The 15397-nt window shown below is 39.6% G+C and overlaps 1 protein-coding gene across 1 annotated transcript; it reads left to right on the forward strand.

Moving 5' to 3' along the window:
- The first annotated feature begins 682 nt into the window (after positions 1–682).
- On the forward strand, positions 683–3153 carry LOC109242502. Its single transcript, XM_019409348.1, has 4 exons — positions 683–1336; positions 1396–1736; positions 1813–2098; positions 2362–3153. Exons 1-4 carry the CDS (start codon positions 683–685, stop codon positions 3151–3153), a joined length of 2073 nt encoding a protein of 690 aa, XP_019264893.1.
- Positions 3154–15397: the final 12244 nt, after the last annotated feature.

The raw sequence follows: 15397 nt of genomic DNA on the forward strand, positions 1-15397 counted from the left end.
ATCCATATTTTCATGATGACACTTCTTATTCCAGGCCTCAAGTGTCCAGGCAATGATATCGATGTATATTTACAACCAATGATTGAAGAGTTGAAAGAATGATGGGACGGGTGGAGACTTATGATGCACACTCAAAATCTAATTTTCTAATGCGTGTGGCTATCATGTGGACGATCACTTTCAGGATGGTCAACCAAAGGCAAGCTTGCATTCCCTTGTTGCCATAAAGATACACAATCGACTTCCTTGCATAGTAAGTTGTGTTATATGGGTCATCGTCGCTTCCTTCCCATGGACCATCCATGGCGGAGAAGTAGGACGTTATTTGATGGGAAAGTTGAAATGGGAGTTGCACCTAACCCTTTATGCATTTTCATGTAGTTATCATGCCTATAAGATTTCCGCATCTCATTTAGCTATCATGTCTATAAGAAACTCTGCATTCTCGTTTAGATACCATGACTATAGGAATTCTGCACTTTCATGTAGATATTATGTCTATAACTTTTGCACACGCACATAGAGAATATGCCTATGGGTCTTTTCTGATTCTTGCATACCCGCTTTTCACTAGGCAAACGTGTTTATAGGCCTTAAGTAAAACAATGCAACACCTAGATATCATGTTATAGGATTTCTGCACTATTCTATGTCTATAACAATGTTCTAAGTTGGCAATCACATGGAAAGCATGCCTANTGATGCACACTCAAAATCTAATTTTCTGATGCGTGTGGCTATAATGTGGACGATCAATGACTTTCCTGCATATGGAAATCTTTCAGGATGGTCAACCAAAGGCAAGCTTGCATGCCCTTGTTGCCATAAAGATACACAATCGACTTCCTTGCGGAGTAAGTTGTGTTATATGGGTCATCGTCGCTTCCTTCCCATGGACCATCCATGGCGGAGAAGTAGGACGTTATTTGATGGGAAAGTTGAAATGGGAGTTGCACCTAACCCTTTAACAGGTGATGAAGCACTTGTACAATTACAAGCTTTGGGTAATGTGAGTTTTGGCAAAGGACAAAAGAGAAAGCGTGATGTTCATAGCAATGCGTACAATTGGAAGAAGAAAAGTATCTTTTTCCAATTGCCTTATTGGAAGAGTCTTATGTTACGACATAACCTTGATGTGATGCACATCGAAAGAAATGTGTCCGATAATATTATATCAACTGTCATGAATATGGTTGGAAAGACAAAAGACACATTGAAAAGTAGATATGACTTGATGGATCTTGGAATCAGACAAAGATTGCATCCTATTGAGGATGGGAATAATATTTTGTTACCGGCAGCATGCTATGCATTGTCCACGGAAGAGAAGCTGAAGGTATGCAGTTTCTTAGCTAATCTGAAGGTTCCTGATGCATTTTCCTCAAACATTTCAAGGTGTGTCAACGTACAGGAGAAAAAGATACATGGATTGAAATGTCACGATCATCATGTATGTTGCAAGACATTTTTCCAGTAGCTATACGTGGTTTGCTACCCGAGGAAGTGTGTGATCCAATTATAGCCTTAGGAAAGTTTTTCAAGAATATATACTCTAAGTGCTTGACGATTGAAGATCTTGATATCCTAGAGGCAGAAATTCCTGTTATTTTGACCAAACTTCAACTTGTTTTCCCTCTGGCTTTCTTTGATGTCATGGTTCATTTGCCAATTCACTTGCCAAGTGAGGCAAAGCTTGGTGGACCAGCTCAATATCGGAATATGTATCCTATTGAGAGGTAATTTATTGTTTAATAATTTCGATGCTATAGTTTTAGAATGACACACATTATATTAATAAGTCATTTTTTATAGGTATCTACGAACACTTAAGTCATATGTTCGCAATAAAAATCGTCCAGAAGGTTCAATTGCAGAAGGTTATTTGGTAGAGGAAAGCCTCACATTTTGCTCACGATACTTGAAGAATATCTCAACAAAGTTCAATAAACCAACTAGGAATGACGATGGATCTGTGTCAAATGATGAGATGTATATCTTTAAAAAAAGTGGGCAAACAAAAGGTGCCTCAGATGGCATCAGGCTATCTCATGATGAGTTTAAACAAGCATGTATGTATGTGCTTCAAAATTGTGAAGAGGTTTCGCATTTCATGGAGTAAGTCTCTTATTAACTTCAAGATAGTTTCACATTAAGATAATTTGAATCCGATTTATCTTAGCTAACTTAAAATCTAGGGAATATACAAGAGAGATTGAAAGCCAAAGTTCAATGAGAGCTCATAAAAATGGGTTTCTTTATTGGTTTCGCGCACGTCTAGGTGTCTACTCAAATGATAATATTGATATTAGTTTATTCATCCCATCATATTATTGGTCATAACAATATTGTTCGTCTTTGTAGATATTTGTACTATCTGCACAAGGACGCGTAAATGATGAGCTCATAAGATTAGCCGTCGGTCCTGCACCATTAGTATATCGGTATTCAACATTTGTGGTGAATGGATTTAGATTCCATACAAAAGAGCTTGCATTGAGAAGAAAAATGCAGAATAGTGGTGTTCTTGTGAGAGGAGATGATTCAGACTCTAATAAGGAGTATTATGGTGTATTAGAGGACATTTATGAGTTATCTTATGTGGGAAACAGAAAAGTTTACTTATTCAAGTGTCATTGGTGGGATGTGGCTCGCTTAGGAAGAGGATATAAGATTGACAAATATGGCTTCACAAATGTGAATACTCGGTGTGCCTTGAATACAAATAAGCCATTTGTGTTGGCATCTCAGTTAGAACAAGTCTTTTACTTGGACGACATGGTCGATAATGATTGGCTTGTTGTTGTGAAGACAAATCCTCGTGACCTTTTCAAAATGCCTGATAATGATGATAATTGTGTAGATATTGAAGATGAAGAATTACTAAATGAAGAAGTTTATCAGCAAAAGGAAGCTGAATTTAATACTTTGTACACCAATGACCAACAAAATATTGTTGAGGTGTCTCTACATAGGGATAATGTTGAACCACAAAGTATTAGCTACGATCGTGCAAGTACGCAAGTTCAAAACAATGTGCATAATGAGAAAGATGATTTCATTAATGACAATCATATAGAAATATCAGAGAGTGAAGATAGCGAAGAAGAGTTATTTGATGATGATGATGGGGAGGACACTGATACATCCTCTTGAAGACTAAGAAGCAAAAGACGAATGATATAGATGTTACATCCTATTTTGAAAACTCTCTATATTTTTGTCCATGACTTTATACTACCCATGTATTTGTTTGGAACTGTCAATGAACCAAAGATTAGTGATGCTTGAATCTTTATATTTCTTTTTTGATTCTCTTCTGATGCTTGAAGCTTTATGTCTATGTCTCATTTTTAAATGTTCTCTATATTTTTCCTTATTAGACTTACAATGAAATTAGTATGCTTGTAGCTTTATGTCTACATCTTATTTTGAAAATTTCTCTGTATTTTTGTCCTAATTAGACTGAATGAAATTAATTCGTAGGGTGTGTTTGGTATGAAGAAAATATTTTCCGGAAAATATTTTCCAATTTTCCCATCTTTGATTGGCTTAAATATTTTGGAAAACATTTTCCTTATCAACTCATTTTCCTCCAATTGGAGGAAAATGTTTTCCTTATCAAGTGAAGGGAAAACATTTTTCAAAACTCCTTCTCAACCTTCCCATCCGCTATTATCCGCCTCACCACACCCACCCACACCCACACGCACCACCCTCCCACCTCCTCTCTCCAGAAAAGGGAATTTTTTTTTAAATTTAGTTTTTTTTTCCGTCACCATCCACCCTGCTACCCACGCCAAAACCCCACCCTCACTGCCCCTCGCCCCCCTACAAATTTTTTTTTTACTTTTTTGTATTTTTCAAATTTCTGTTTTTTCGTTTTTCTGCACCCCACTCCCCACTGCCCCTGCCCCCAACCCCCCCACACCCTGCAAAAAGAATTTACTTTTTTTTTGTAATTTCAAATTTCTATTTTTTATTTTTCTGCACATACCCCTGCCCCTCCCCCACCCCCCTCCCAAGGAAAAAAATATTTTTTTATATATATTTTCAGTTTTATTTTTTTTATCTTTCGATTTACAGGTTCGAATTTTTACAAGTTCCAAAATTATGAGTTCAGAGGTTTATGTGTTTGGAAGTTTACGGGTTCGAAAATTTGTGATTTTTGCGTAAAAAAGTAAAGCATCACATTAGTTCCTTTGGGTTGTGTCAATTTTTAGAGACTTCGGGAAGGGGTTGGGGGAGGGGGAGGGGTGAGGAGAGTTGCATAAAAAATATTTTCCTAAAAAAAATATTTTCTACTCTCTAGCCAAACAATAGAAAATATTTTCCGGAAAATATTTACCACTTACCAACCAAACAAGAGAAAATAAGTGATAAAACCACTCATTTTCGATGAAAATATTTTCTAGGAAAGTATTTTCCATGGAAAACATTTTCCTTCATACCAAACACACCCGTAATGTTTAAAGCATTATTTCATAACAGAATAAGTGGTGAAGTAAAATTAGTGAATTAATATTTTCTCTATTCTGATCAATCTTTTTCTTTGTATGTTTTATGCAGGAAATGAGAGGAATTGGATGAGGAAAACGTGGGAGAGGCGGGACGAGCTGTGGTCGTGAAAATTTTCAAGGACGTGGCAATTTTGGAGCGACGTCTCAGCCACACATACAGACCGGGCGAGTATCTGATGCATCTGTAGAGATAGGACAACCAAGTAACCCGAGTCAAGGACCTTTAGAGACCGGACGAGTATCTCTTAAATCTCTCCAAATACCTTCTTTAGAAACACAATCATCATGAAATGTAGCAGCAACTGTGCATTGCTCTCCAGAGGCTGAAAATTGTGCAAGTTAGTTTCTGTTTTTTGTTATTTTGTGAAAATTATTTTTACTGATTGAGTCGAGCTACTAAAGAAAAATAGTATCCTTTTACTTTGCAGTTTCTTCCAGCAATAAAAAAAGAGGAAGAGGAAGAGGAAGAGGAAGAGGAAGAGGAAGAGGAAGAGGAAGAGGAAAATACAAATCTAAAAGTTTAGAAGTAAAAACTAAGTGTGGTGGCAAAATCAAAAAAGTTATTCCAGATGACATTGATAGAGCAGTAGGTTCTGGGGCTAGAGATATTGTTAATTATTGTGGTTTGATCATGAGGAGCACTATCTCGTTCCAAGATGGAAATTGGAGGAAAATAATTCTGAAACACGGAGAAGTAATGTGGTTAAAGGTCAAGGTAATAAACTACTTTCAATATTGTATTGACTTTAAATTGCAAGGTTTATTTATGTGGTTAGGATATTAAATATGATGTTACATTTATTGTCAGGATAAATTTGAAGATTGCAGCGGGTTGCAAGAGCATAGGTTTCAGGCCTTTGTAATTAGCACTATGCAAAGGCTTTTTAGAGCATGGAAAGCTCGACTCAGCATTCTGTACTCTAAGTACAGTACCAACTCAGCATTCGACTCTGAGGCTTGTGATCTGATGTAATAATGTTTGATAAGTTGAGGAATGAAATGATAATTGGTTGGTCCTGCATATCAGGTTCTGCAGAAATGTCTAATTTCTAGCACTGCTTTCTTACTTGGTTAGGCGCATGTCACAAGTTGATGATAATTCAGTATTTCTCAAATTTCTAGCACTGCTTTCATACTTGGTTGCTTATGATATTCTACTGAAATAAGTGGGATATTAACTTTTGTTAGTTTATATTGGTGATCATTCCAATTTGGTGTTGTAAATTACTCTATTAAAGGTACCAACTTTGACTTCTAAAAAAGGTCAGAAACTTCTATGTAACATAACTAAAAGAGTTCCTTGCCTTAATTTGTCTGTGAATTTCAGCAGGTTCAGAGAATGAGAACATCGGTGCATAATAAGTTGTTGGTGAATTAACTAATAACCAATTAATGATTCTGTAAAGTGCAAACCAAATAGACTTTAAATTGTGAACTACAGATCATGTTATTAAGCAATCACAGGTTTAGAGAATGGGAACATCAGTGTCAGTTTGAGTTCCATGTTCTAGAATTTATGTTGTGTTGTAGTGTTAATATCTATATGGTCTACTTCTTTTTGAAGATCTTCTTTTGTCTTGTTTAACTGTCCCTTCCACTTTATTTGGCATGCTGAACAGCTGAAGCGTGTTTGTGTCTGTTGGTTTGGGGAGAATGGGTACATTTCCCCCCTCTGGAATGCCAATATAAGTAGATTCCACCACCTTTTAGAAATCTCAGTCCTCCGTTTTCTAGCTTGAAGTAGTAGTAAACTCGTCAAATGCACAAGCCTTAGGTCTGTAATTCAAGGTAAAATGTCTGTAATTCCCATTGTTGTTCAACAAAAAGGTGACATCTTGTACTGAGTAAATCATTTCAAGAACTGCTATAGAGCCAGTAGGTCTACTAAGATGTTCAAGTCAGTAGTTTCTATAATGGACATAACCGCTGCCCGAGCTGCCATTTGTTCAGCTTCTTTCTTGTTTTTACCAGTTTCTCCCATATATTAATTACCATTAAAGACTGATGTAGACTTGAAACAGGAAGCAACCCCTCATGTTGAACTGTATGATAAATAGGTTTCTCAAGCTTCATCTTAACAGCATACTCATTCAAGATAGACTTGCAAAACACCGTATCCTCACGAATAAGAGGACACCTCTCATGTTTCATCTTTTCTTTCACGCCAGTCAAGGCAACCTTTGCAGTGTCCTGCTCGGGCTTTCTCTCTACTCTTCCAGTTGTCTTTTTGTTCTCAATCAAATGCACAAGCCTTAAATGCCCTTGTTTTGTAGCCCACAGATTGAAAATTCTAATAAATTCTTAGAATTTTGATAGTAGTGGATATAACAAATCTCATTATGTTCCTTATATATGTTACTTTTGTCTAGTAGGGACAAGGCACTTAACACGGGTATCGTTCAAGGATGGTGTCGGGCAAGGAGCAGTTACAAGGCACTTAATATTTTGTCGTTTTTGGGATATGTATATGCGTACAGTTACAATGCATAATGAGTGTCGGGTAGTATATATGTAATTGATTTTTAAGTAATGATAATATTTATAATATTCGGCTTGAGAAATTTTTTTGGTGTTTGTCAAGCATTATTGGTTGCTTTAATATTGATAGTCAATTGATATGAATATCTCTATATGAAATTTAAGAGAATTAGGTTCCTACTGGCATGGAAATGTATATAATTTTGGTCGTTATAATTGCTGAGAAAATAACTTTTAGTGGCGACATAGTTTTGTCAAAAAATTTGTAACTGTTGCGATATATAAGTTGCCACAGAAGGTCAATTCTTTTGCAGCGACTTTAGTCGCAACAGAAAACATTGTGTCTTTCATGGTTAAAACTTTTGTGGCCACTTTAGTCGCTACTAAATGACATTTATAGTGGCAACATAAGCTTGCCACTGAACATAAATATTTTTTGTGGCAATCTTAGTCGCCACTAAAGTACATTTATAGTGGCGGTATAATCTTGCCACTGAACATAAATATATTTTGTGGCGACCGTAGTCGTTACTAAGGGTGAATATATAGTGGCGACCCATCTAATATTTGTTCTTATGGAATAATTTTTTGTAGCGTTTTTCCCAACCTTTTTGTGGCAACTCTGTAGCCACAAAATATATTCTTTAGTGGCGACTATAAAATGTCGCCGCAAATAACCTTCAGTCACGGTTTTCCTTGTGGCAATACAAAAGTCGTCGCTAATACCTTTTAGTAGCGACTCCCACGGATTTTGTGGCGACTAACAAGGGTGATTTCTTGTAGTGCAAATAGGGAGCCCCATGCATTTATTTAAGCAACTTCATGAAGTGTGCTTATAGAATTGAGATGGGCTTTGAGAAAGGTTATGTTCTTCCAGGCCCAAAAAAAATTCATCGTCCCTCTCTTATTTGAGGAGCTTTTTTGGCTGGTTATCTCACCAATAAGCAAGGGAACCTAAATAGGGCCATGTGGACAAACAATCATCATTTAGGGACTAGCCAGTACTTATTTTGTCCTGAAAGTTTAAACTAAAATATTTTATTTCAAGATATTTGTATCTCGAAAATTGAACTACATTGGCTAATACCTAAATAACAGCCCTTTAGAGTGACTACCTGGTGTCATTTCTATGCCTAAATAACCTGATATATAAGGCCGCTCATTTTTAAGAAATGTATATTCTTAGCCACTCCCCAATACTAATAGCCGACTTTTTAGCTAACAAATACAATTAATATTGAGCGACCTGCTAATTTTGTATTTTGCCCTTATTTTTTCATCAACAAATAGATATGCATAACTTTATACAACAGTAACCTGCTGAATGGTATTTTTAATCCTTCCAAACACCCGTAGAAATAATTCAAAGCCTATTCAAGTGATTCAAGCAGTGTGTCTAGGAAAGGATTAACCTAAATAATTATTCATTCGCTCGCTTAAACTAGAAATAGCTGAAGAGTGTATATGTAAAATCGTGTATAATCAATATATAATTTATGCATACCAACTAAGAAAGAAGCAATAAATCCAGTCAGATTATTTGCGTAAAAATCTCAAACAAACGGAAGTGGATTCCGAAAAAAAAAAGAAGAAGAAGAAACGAGAGAAAAAGATAAAATCTTGCGACAACATCAGGCTGCAACACCAATACTCATAAAAGATGAATTAAACAGTAAGTATATAATCTAGAGAACATACTATAAGCAGGGGGGTCAATAATTTGTTTCTAATGGCTAGATAAGTAACTTTATTGGAGTAATATTTTTGGTAGTCAATTGCATATAATGCTAGCTTTTCGTATCACTCCTGTCCACAATAAGTGATCAATTTTCTTATTGTGGACTGGAGGGAGTAATTATAGTAACAGTTTTTCTTGGTACCCGTAGCTTATTAAAACTGGTTATTTTAAAAAAAGCACGTCGTACATTACTTATCAGTTCAAGATGACATAATTACTTGCACATTACGCCCATTTATTGCTCTCTTTTTATATTTAGTTAAAATATAAAATTTGACTCACCTAATCGAATGCCTTTTTGTATACGGCTAAAATTGGAGAGTCCAATTTTATGATCATTATGACGCTCCATAGCCCGTCTCCAGAAGGCTCGAGGAACTGCTCGAGGTTCGACCCCGAGGGTTCCCTATGTTCGACCTCGGGGCAGTGCAAATCGGTGGCTATGATGGACAAGCGGGAAATTCCCAAAACACATGGTTAGAGCTGACAAGGTCTACAAGAATAGCACAAGTCCGTACCGTGACAGTAAATGGCTGTACCAGCCGCATATCTTTGTAATAAATGGTTGTACCAGCTGCGTATCTTTGCAATAAATGCACCTGTACTATGTTGGGATTCCCCCTTCTATATAAAAGGGACCCTTGTCATTTCTTGCGCACATGATATTCAATACAAGAACAAAAAATATTCTCTGCTCCCTAACTTAAACATTCTCCATTGTCTCTCCTTTGATTTTATAGCTTACATTTATTGTGTTCCATTGATTGTTCTTCATTTATTACTCATCATTAATCATAAAGAGCCACCATTAAGGCCCTCATAACTGTTAGTTCTTCATCGACCGTCCCCAGTCGGATGCTTTAGCTCGACCTCGAGGCGCGACTTAGGCTAGCTCGAGGCCACAATTCAGAGCCATTCGGTTTGCATTACACACTGTCTTCAAGCTCTTACCTCATTTTCCTAACTCACACTTAGCATCAATCGCCTAACAACCAACATTAAAATAAATTACGCATTTTTAGAATCACAAAATCAAATATAATTGTAATTACCATTTTCAAGGTAAACAGTTTGGCGCCCACCGTGGGGCTAAAAATAATAGTAATTGTTTTAGTACTGGTTTACTGAAAAATGCAAGTTATCCTTCACACTTTTTCTTGTCCAAGAATCTTTGGTTTCAGGTCAAAATGTGTAACTTAGTGAATGCACATGAAACAGCGATCCTGAGGATCATGGAGAGAATGATGTAGCTATTCCAGGCGTTGGTGTACCACTGCGAAACCCTGAGGATGCACCAGAACCAATTTCCGTAGATGTGGGCTCACGCAACGCCCAACACGTCGATATAAGATCCCACACTAACAGGAGTATACTCCAAGAAAACCAACAAGAAGCTCAAAGAACCCCAACTCGAGAGGAACGAGAGGTTAGCCTTCACGTCATTTTTAAAATGTTGCAGGCACAACAACTGGCGATTGCTCAATTGCAAAGCCACCAAAAAACTCCAAGCACAGCAGCGCCGGAAACGGCTCCCCAAGCCGAACAGGTACCGGAAAGATCGAGCAACAACGAGTCAGTAGCCGACCCCGCTATTATAAAGATTCTCGAGGACCTCACAAAGAGGATCGAATCGGGCGAAAAGAAGATATAAGCTAATGACAAAAAGGTGGAGACCTACAATTCAAGGGTTGATCATATCCCGGGCGCACCTCCGATTCTGAAGGGTGTAGATTCAAAGAAATTCGTACAAAGGCTATTCCCATCTAGTGCTGCTCCAAAACCCATCCCGAAGAAATTCAGAGTGCCCGATCTCCTAAAGTACAACGGAACCTCAGACCCCAACGAGCACATCACTACCTACACTTGTGCTGTAAATGGAAATGACCTGAAGGACGACAGGATTGAATCCATCCTATTGAAAAAATTTGGAGAAACACTTTCAAAAGGGGACATGATGTGGTATCACAACCTATCCCTAGATTCGATAGACTCATTTGCCATGCTGGCAGATTCTTTTATAAAGGCACATGTCGGTGCTATCAAGGTTGCTACAAGGAAATCCTATATCTTCAAAATCAAACAAAGAGAAAACGAGATGCTACGGGAGTTTGTATCTCGCTTTCAAATGGAACGAATGGAATTACCACCGGTATCCAATGACTGGGCAGTGCAGGCCTTCACCCAAGGCTTGAACGAACGAAGCTCGATATCTGCGAAGCAGCTAAAGCAGAACTTGGTTGAACATCCCGCCATGACTTGGGCGGATGTCCACAATCGGTATCAGTCAAAGATTAGGGTCGAGGACGACCAACTAGGAGCCCCCTTAGGCTTAGTATATCCTAGCAGGCTCCTGGAAAAGGAACCGAGGCCAAACAGGGAAAGGTACCGACCGTACACTGAATATCAAAGAAACGTCCCAAGGCGTAACATACCCCGAAACGAATGAAGGGCTGATCGAGGTCAGAATCCTCGGGGACTCGTGAGCAGAGCCGGATTTGACAGACACGCGGGGACCGACGGAGGCACCCCGATTATCTGAATACAACTTCAACATTGATGTTTCAGACATCGTATCAACCATAGGTAAAATGAAAGACACCAGGTGGCCAAAACCCGTACTATCAGATCCATCACAAAGGAACCCTAACCTGGTGTGCGAGTTTCACGGCACACATGGTCACAGGACCAAAGAATGCATAAAACTCCGAGAAGAAATAGCCGGACTAATCAGCAAAGGGAACCTCCGAGAGTTCCTCATCGACCGAGCCAAAAATCAATTTCGGGAAAGAGAGGCGAACAGGAAAAATGAAACAGAAGAGCCAAAACATGTCATCCACATGATCGTTGGAGGAATCGACATCCCACAGGAACACATTGTCAAACGAACAAAAATATCCATCACCAAGGAAAAGCGGACTCGAGGTTACATAACCGAGGATGCCCTCATATTCAGCGAAGAGGACGTCGAGGCCCTATCTCAGCCTCATAACGACGCGTTGGTAATTTCTTTTCTTGTGAATACATTTCAAATTAAACGTGTGCTTGTGGATCTAGGTAGCTCGGCCAACATTATCAGGTCGAGGGTGGTGGAGTAGCTCGGACTGCTCGACCAGATCATGCCCGCCTCTCAATTCCTCAACGGGCTCAACATAGCGAGCGAGACGACGAAAGGGGAGATCACCCTCCCGGTTAACGTGGCTGGCACAACCCAAAATGTCAAATTTCATGTCATCAAAGGAGACATGAGGTACAATGCCTTGCTCGGAAGGCCATGGATACACTGCATGAGAGCAGTACCATCAACCCTTCACCAAATGATGAAGTTTCCAACAAAGGACGGAATAAAAACGGTATACGAGGAGCATCATGCAGCAAGGGGGATGTTTGCGGTGCACGATGTGGCACCGGCATCGACACCTTCAACATCGGAGGAGCTAAAGGATAAGTAAATAGTGAAGTAGCAATTGCAAGCTACATTCTCAGCTGTACTCGAGTGGATGAGCAAAGGACCGTGCCGCGTCCCCGGAGCGAGCGGTTAAAGCATATCGAGGATCGAAACGCCATCACCATTAAGGTATAACCGTCTCCCTTTTTATTTACGTCTTATACTAACCTGCGTGCAGGTGTCCGGTTAGAAAAATCGAAGCACCTTCCAGCTCGAAGACCTCAGGTTTTAAAGCATGCGTTGCACTCTTTTCCTTCGATCGGATTTTATCCCAAGAAGGGTTTTGCCAGCAAGGTTTTTAACGAGGCAACATCTATATGCTACCTGAGGAGAACTTAGCAAGTATTCAAGGTTTCTCTTCAATCAACCTCGAATACTGGGGAGCATTCCCCCGGGAGATCACCTCCCCGGAGAAATCAAGATGAGTCAAAGAGGGTCTCGATAGAAAAATGATGTATCGGGCCAAACAGTCAAATGAATCATGTCCGCATAAGATAAACGAACCCTCGAGGACGAAAACATGTATACTTGTACCAAGTAATCAAAGGAGTATCTTCTACAATCAAAATTGCGCTTCAAAGAAGTTTGCTATTTTTACAAGAAATGGCCCCAGAGCCAGAAATTTCCCGAACACTCGGGGACTGACGTCAAAAACTCGAAGCCGTAAGACCCCCGGGCCGGAAACTTCGAGCTCATAAGCCCTCAATGATGCAACATCAAAGTTTACAAAGAACGACTCCAGAGCCAAAAACTCTCGACGTCTCGGGGACTGTCGACAACTGTCATCCCATCGAGCTACCAAAAAACTCGAGGCTATAAGACCCCAAGCGGGCAAACTCGAGCCCGAAAGAACTCCATGTGGAAATACCAAATATGCAAGACCTCAAGAAAGGCATGACTTATACTTGTACCAAGTAACCTATCTGTAAGACCTCAAGCAAGGCTTGAACCATACTTGTACCAAGTAACCTATCTGTAAGACCTTAAGCAAGGCATGAGTTATACTTGTACCAAGTAACCTATCTATAAGACCTCAAGCAAGGCATGAATTATACTTGTTCCAAGTAACAAAAAATCTGTAATACCTCAAGTAAGGCATGTTCGAATTTGTAAGACCTTACAAAAGGCATAATCCCGATCCTAAAGTCAAGGCTATATATTCGAACTTGTAAGACCCCTAAAAGGGCATACCCTCGATATAGACGCCGAGGCTACCTCACCCGGGGACTAAAAGGCCACGGCCAAACATAATGACTATGATCATAAGGCTCCGCCCAAACTAACGCGACTCGAGGATGCCCGGCCATCGCCGTAAAATCACAGGCGCCAGCCTATATTAGAGGTCGTACCGACCCAAGGCGTAAGAGCCCAAGCGCCAGCCTATATTAGAGGTCATACCGATAGGCGTAAGAGACCAAGTGCCAGCCCATATTAGAGGTCGTACCGACCCAACGCATAAGAGCCTAAGCGCCAGCCTATATTAGAGGTCGTACCAACCCAATGCGTAAGAGCCTACGGGCCAGCCCAACGAGCCCCAGGGTCGATTTGTAAACCTAAGGGTTTTTCCTCGAAGTCCAATTCATCTGGATAATCATTGACAAGAGTCAAAATTCAAAACAAAAGAAAGGCATACACAGGCAATGGGAAATTCATGAAGGAGGAAAATCAAAAGGCTTCTTTTTATCTGTATATGTGATATAATACAAGGCTTCATTTACAATGTTCTCTAAGAGCATAGTACGCAGAATCAGGAAGGAAAAGCCTAGTCTACTCTCCCCTCGGGGACTACGGCTCCGTCAGTCTCTTCCTCATTATCTTCGGCATCGAATACGAGGAACTTGGCATCGTGTTCATCCGACTTGTCCTGCTCTATCTCTTTCGAGAGATCGAAGCCCCTAGCATGGATCTCCTTGAGGGTTTGCCTCCGTCATCTGCACCGGGCATATTCATTGCTTCTGCTCTCCCAATCGGAAGCCCCTCTCAAATCAGCTGGAGCATCGGCATCGTCTTTTAAATAGATGGCCACTTTCTTATCAGCCTTAGCTCGAATCTCTTCAGCCTCACCCCGAGCGTCCACGACCTCGGCCTTCATCCTCAAAAAGTCAGACTCGAGCCATACAATCTTGCTCGTCTGGACTGAGCTGTTTTCACGAGCATTCCAGAGTTGCACCTCGAGGGTAGAAACCTTGGCCAAAGCATTCTTCTTGGCCGCAACTTGGGCATCTATCCGAGCCTTCAGCTCATTACACTCATACTTGGCCTGACCAACCTCGCCCCAAAGGCGTTCCAGGTCATCCGCCTAACTCTGCAACTGAAGCATCAAAATATTAATCTCCGAGGATAGAAGAGAAAACGTGCATCCCCTCGAAACAAAGGTTGCCTGTCTCTCGAGGCAGTCTTCGTAGTCCAGGTTTCGACTAGTCTCGTACCGAAGATATATCAACTCCTTTGCGCTTTTATCGCAAAGAAGCCTGAGGGATTTCTCCCCGTCCAAGGCTTTCCACAACTGTGAGCACGTGATTTTGGCCTCGCTTGAATTACTCCTATAAAATTCTTAGAATTAGGATTTTTCTTTATTATTTGATTTTTTTTATGAATTAATTGCATGATTTTGTGTCTTGTTTGCATTTTTGTGTGCATTTTTACTTGATATAATTCCAAAAATACAAAGTAGTACACGTTTAATATTACAAAATAAAGACAATAACAAAAATGGTTCTTTGCATTTATACTTTTAATTTTTAGAATTTGTCTTAAGTTTGATTTTAAATTAGGAGTTAGTTTATTTAGGAATTAATTAGTATAATTGTAGAGTAAATTTGGGTCCTTACTTTTAACCTTGCATTTAATAAAATCAGGAAAATTAAATAAAAAAAGAGAGTAAATAAAAAAAAGAAAAAAAAAAGAAGAAAACAAATAAAAAGAATCAAAAGAAAGCCTAGTCTTAGTAAATACCCAATTTTGGGCCAGCCCAGACCCAATTTCGTCCAAAAAACCCGCCCCAATCAGTCCAATCCACAAGATTAACCCCGCCTGCCTCTTTAAAATGATAAAACGACGTCGTCTTGGCCCAGGTAAATCCAGGCCATTCATTGTCTATCATCTAACGGCTCTCATCAATCCAAAGCAATTAATAAAAATGTCTGAAAATTGTATCAACCCTAGAGACAGACCCTTCATCCTCGTACTCATCGTTCCCTGCCGGCTCCGCCTTACGCC

This window comes from Nicotiana attenuata, unplaced genomic scaffold (assembly GCF_001879085.1).
Source record: "Nicotiana attenuata strain UT unplaced genomic scaffold, NIATTr2, whole genome shotgun sequence".
NCBI classification, from domain to species: domain Eukaryota; kingdom Viridiplantae; phylum Streptophyta; class Magnoliopsida; order Solanales; family Solanaceae; genus Nicotiana; species Nicotiana attenuata.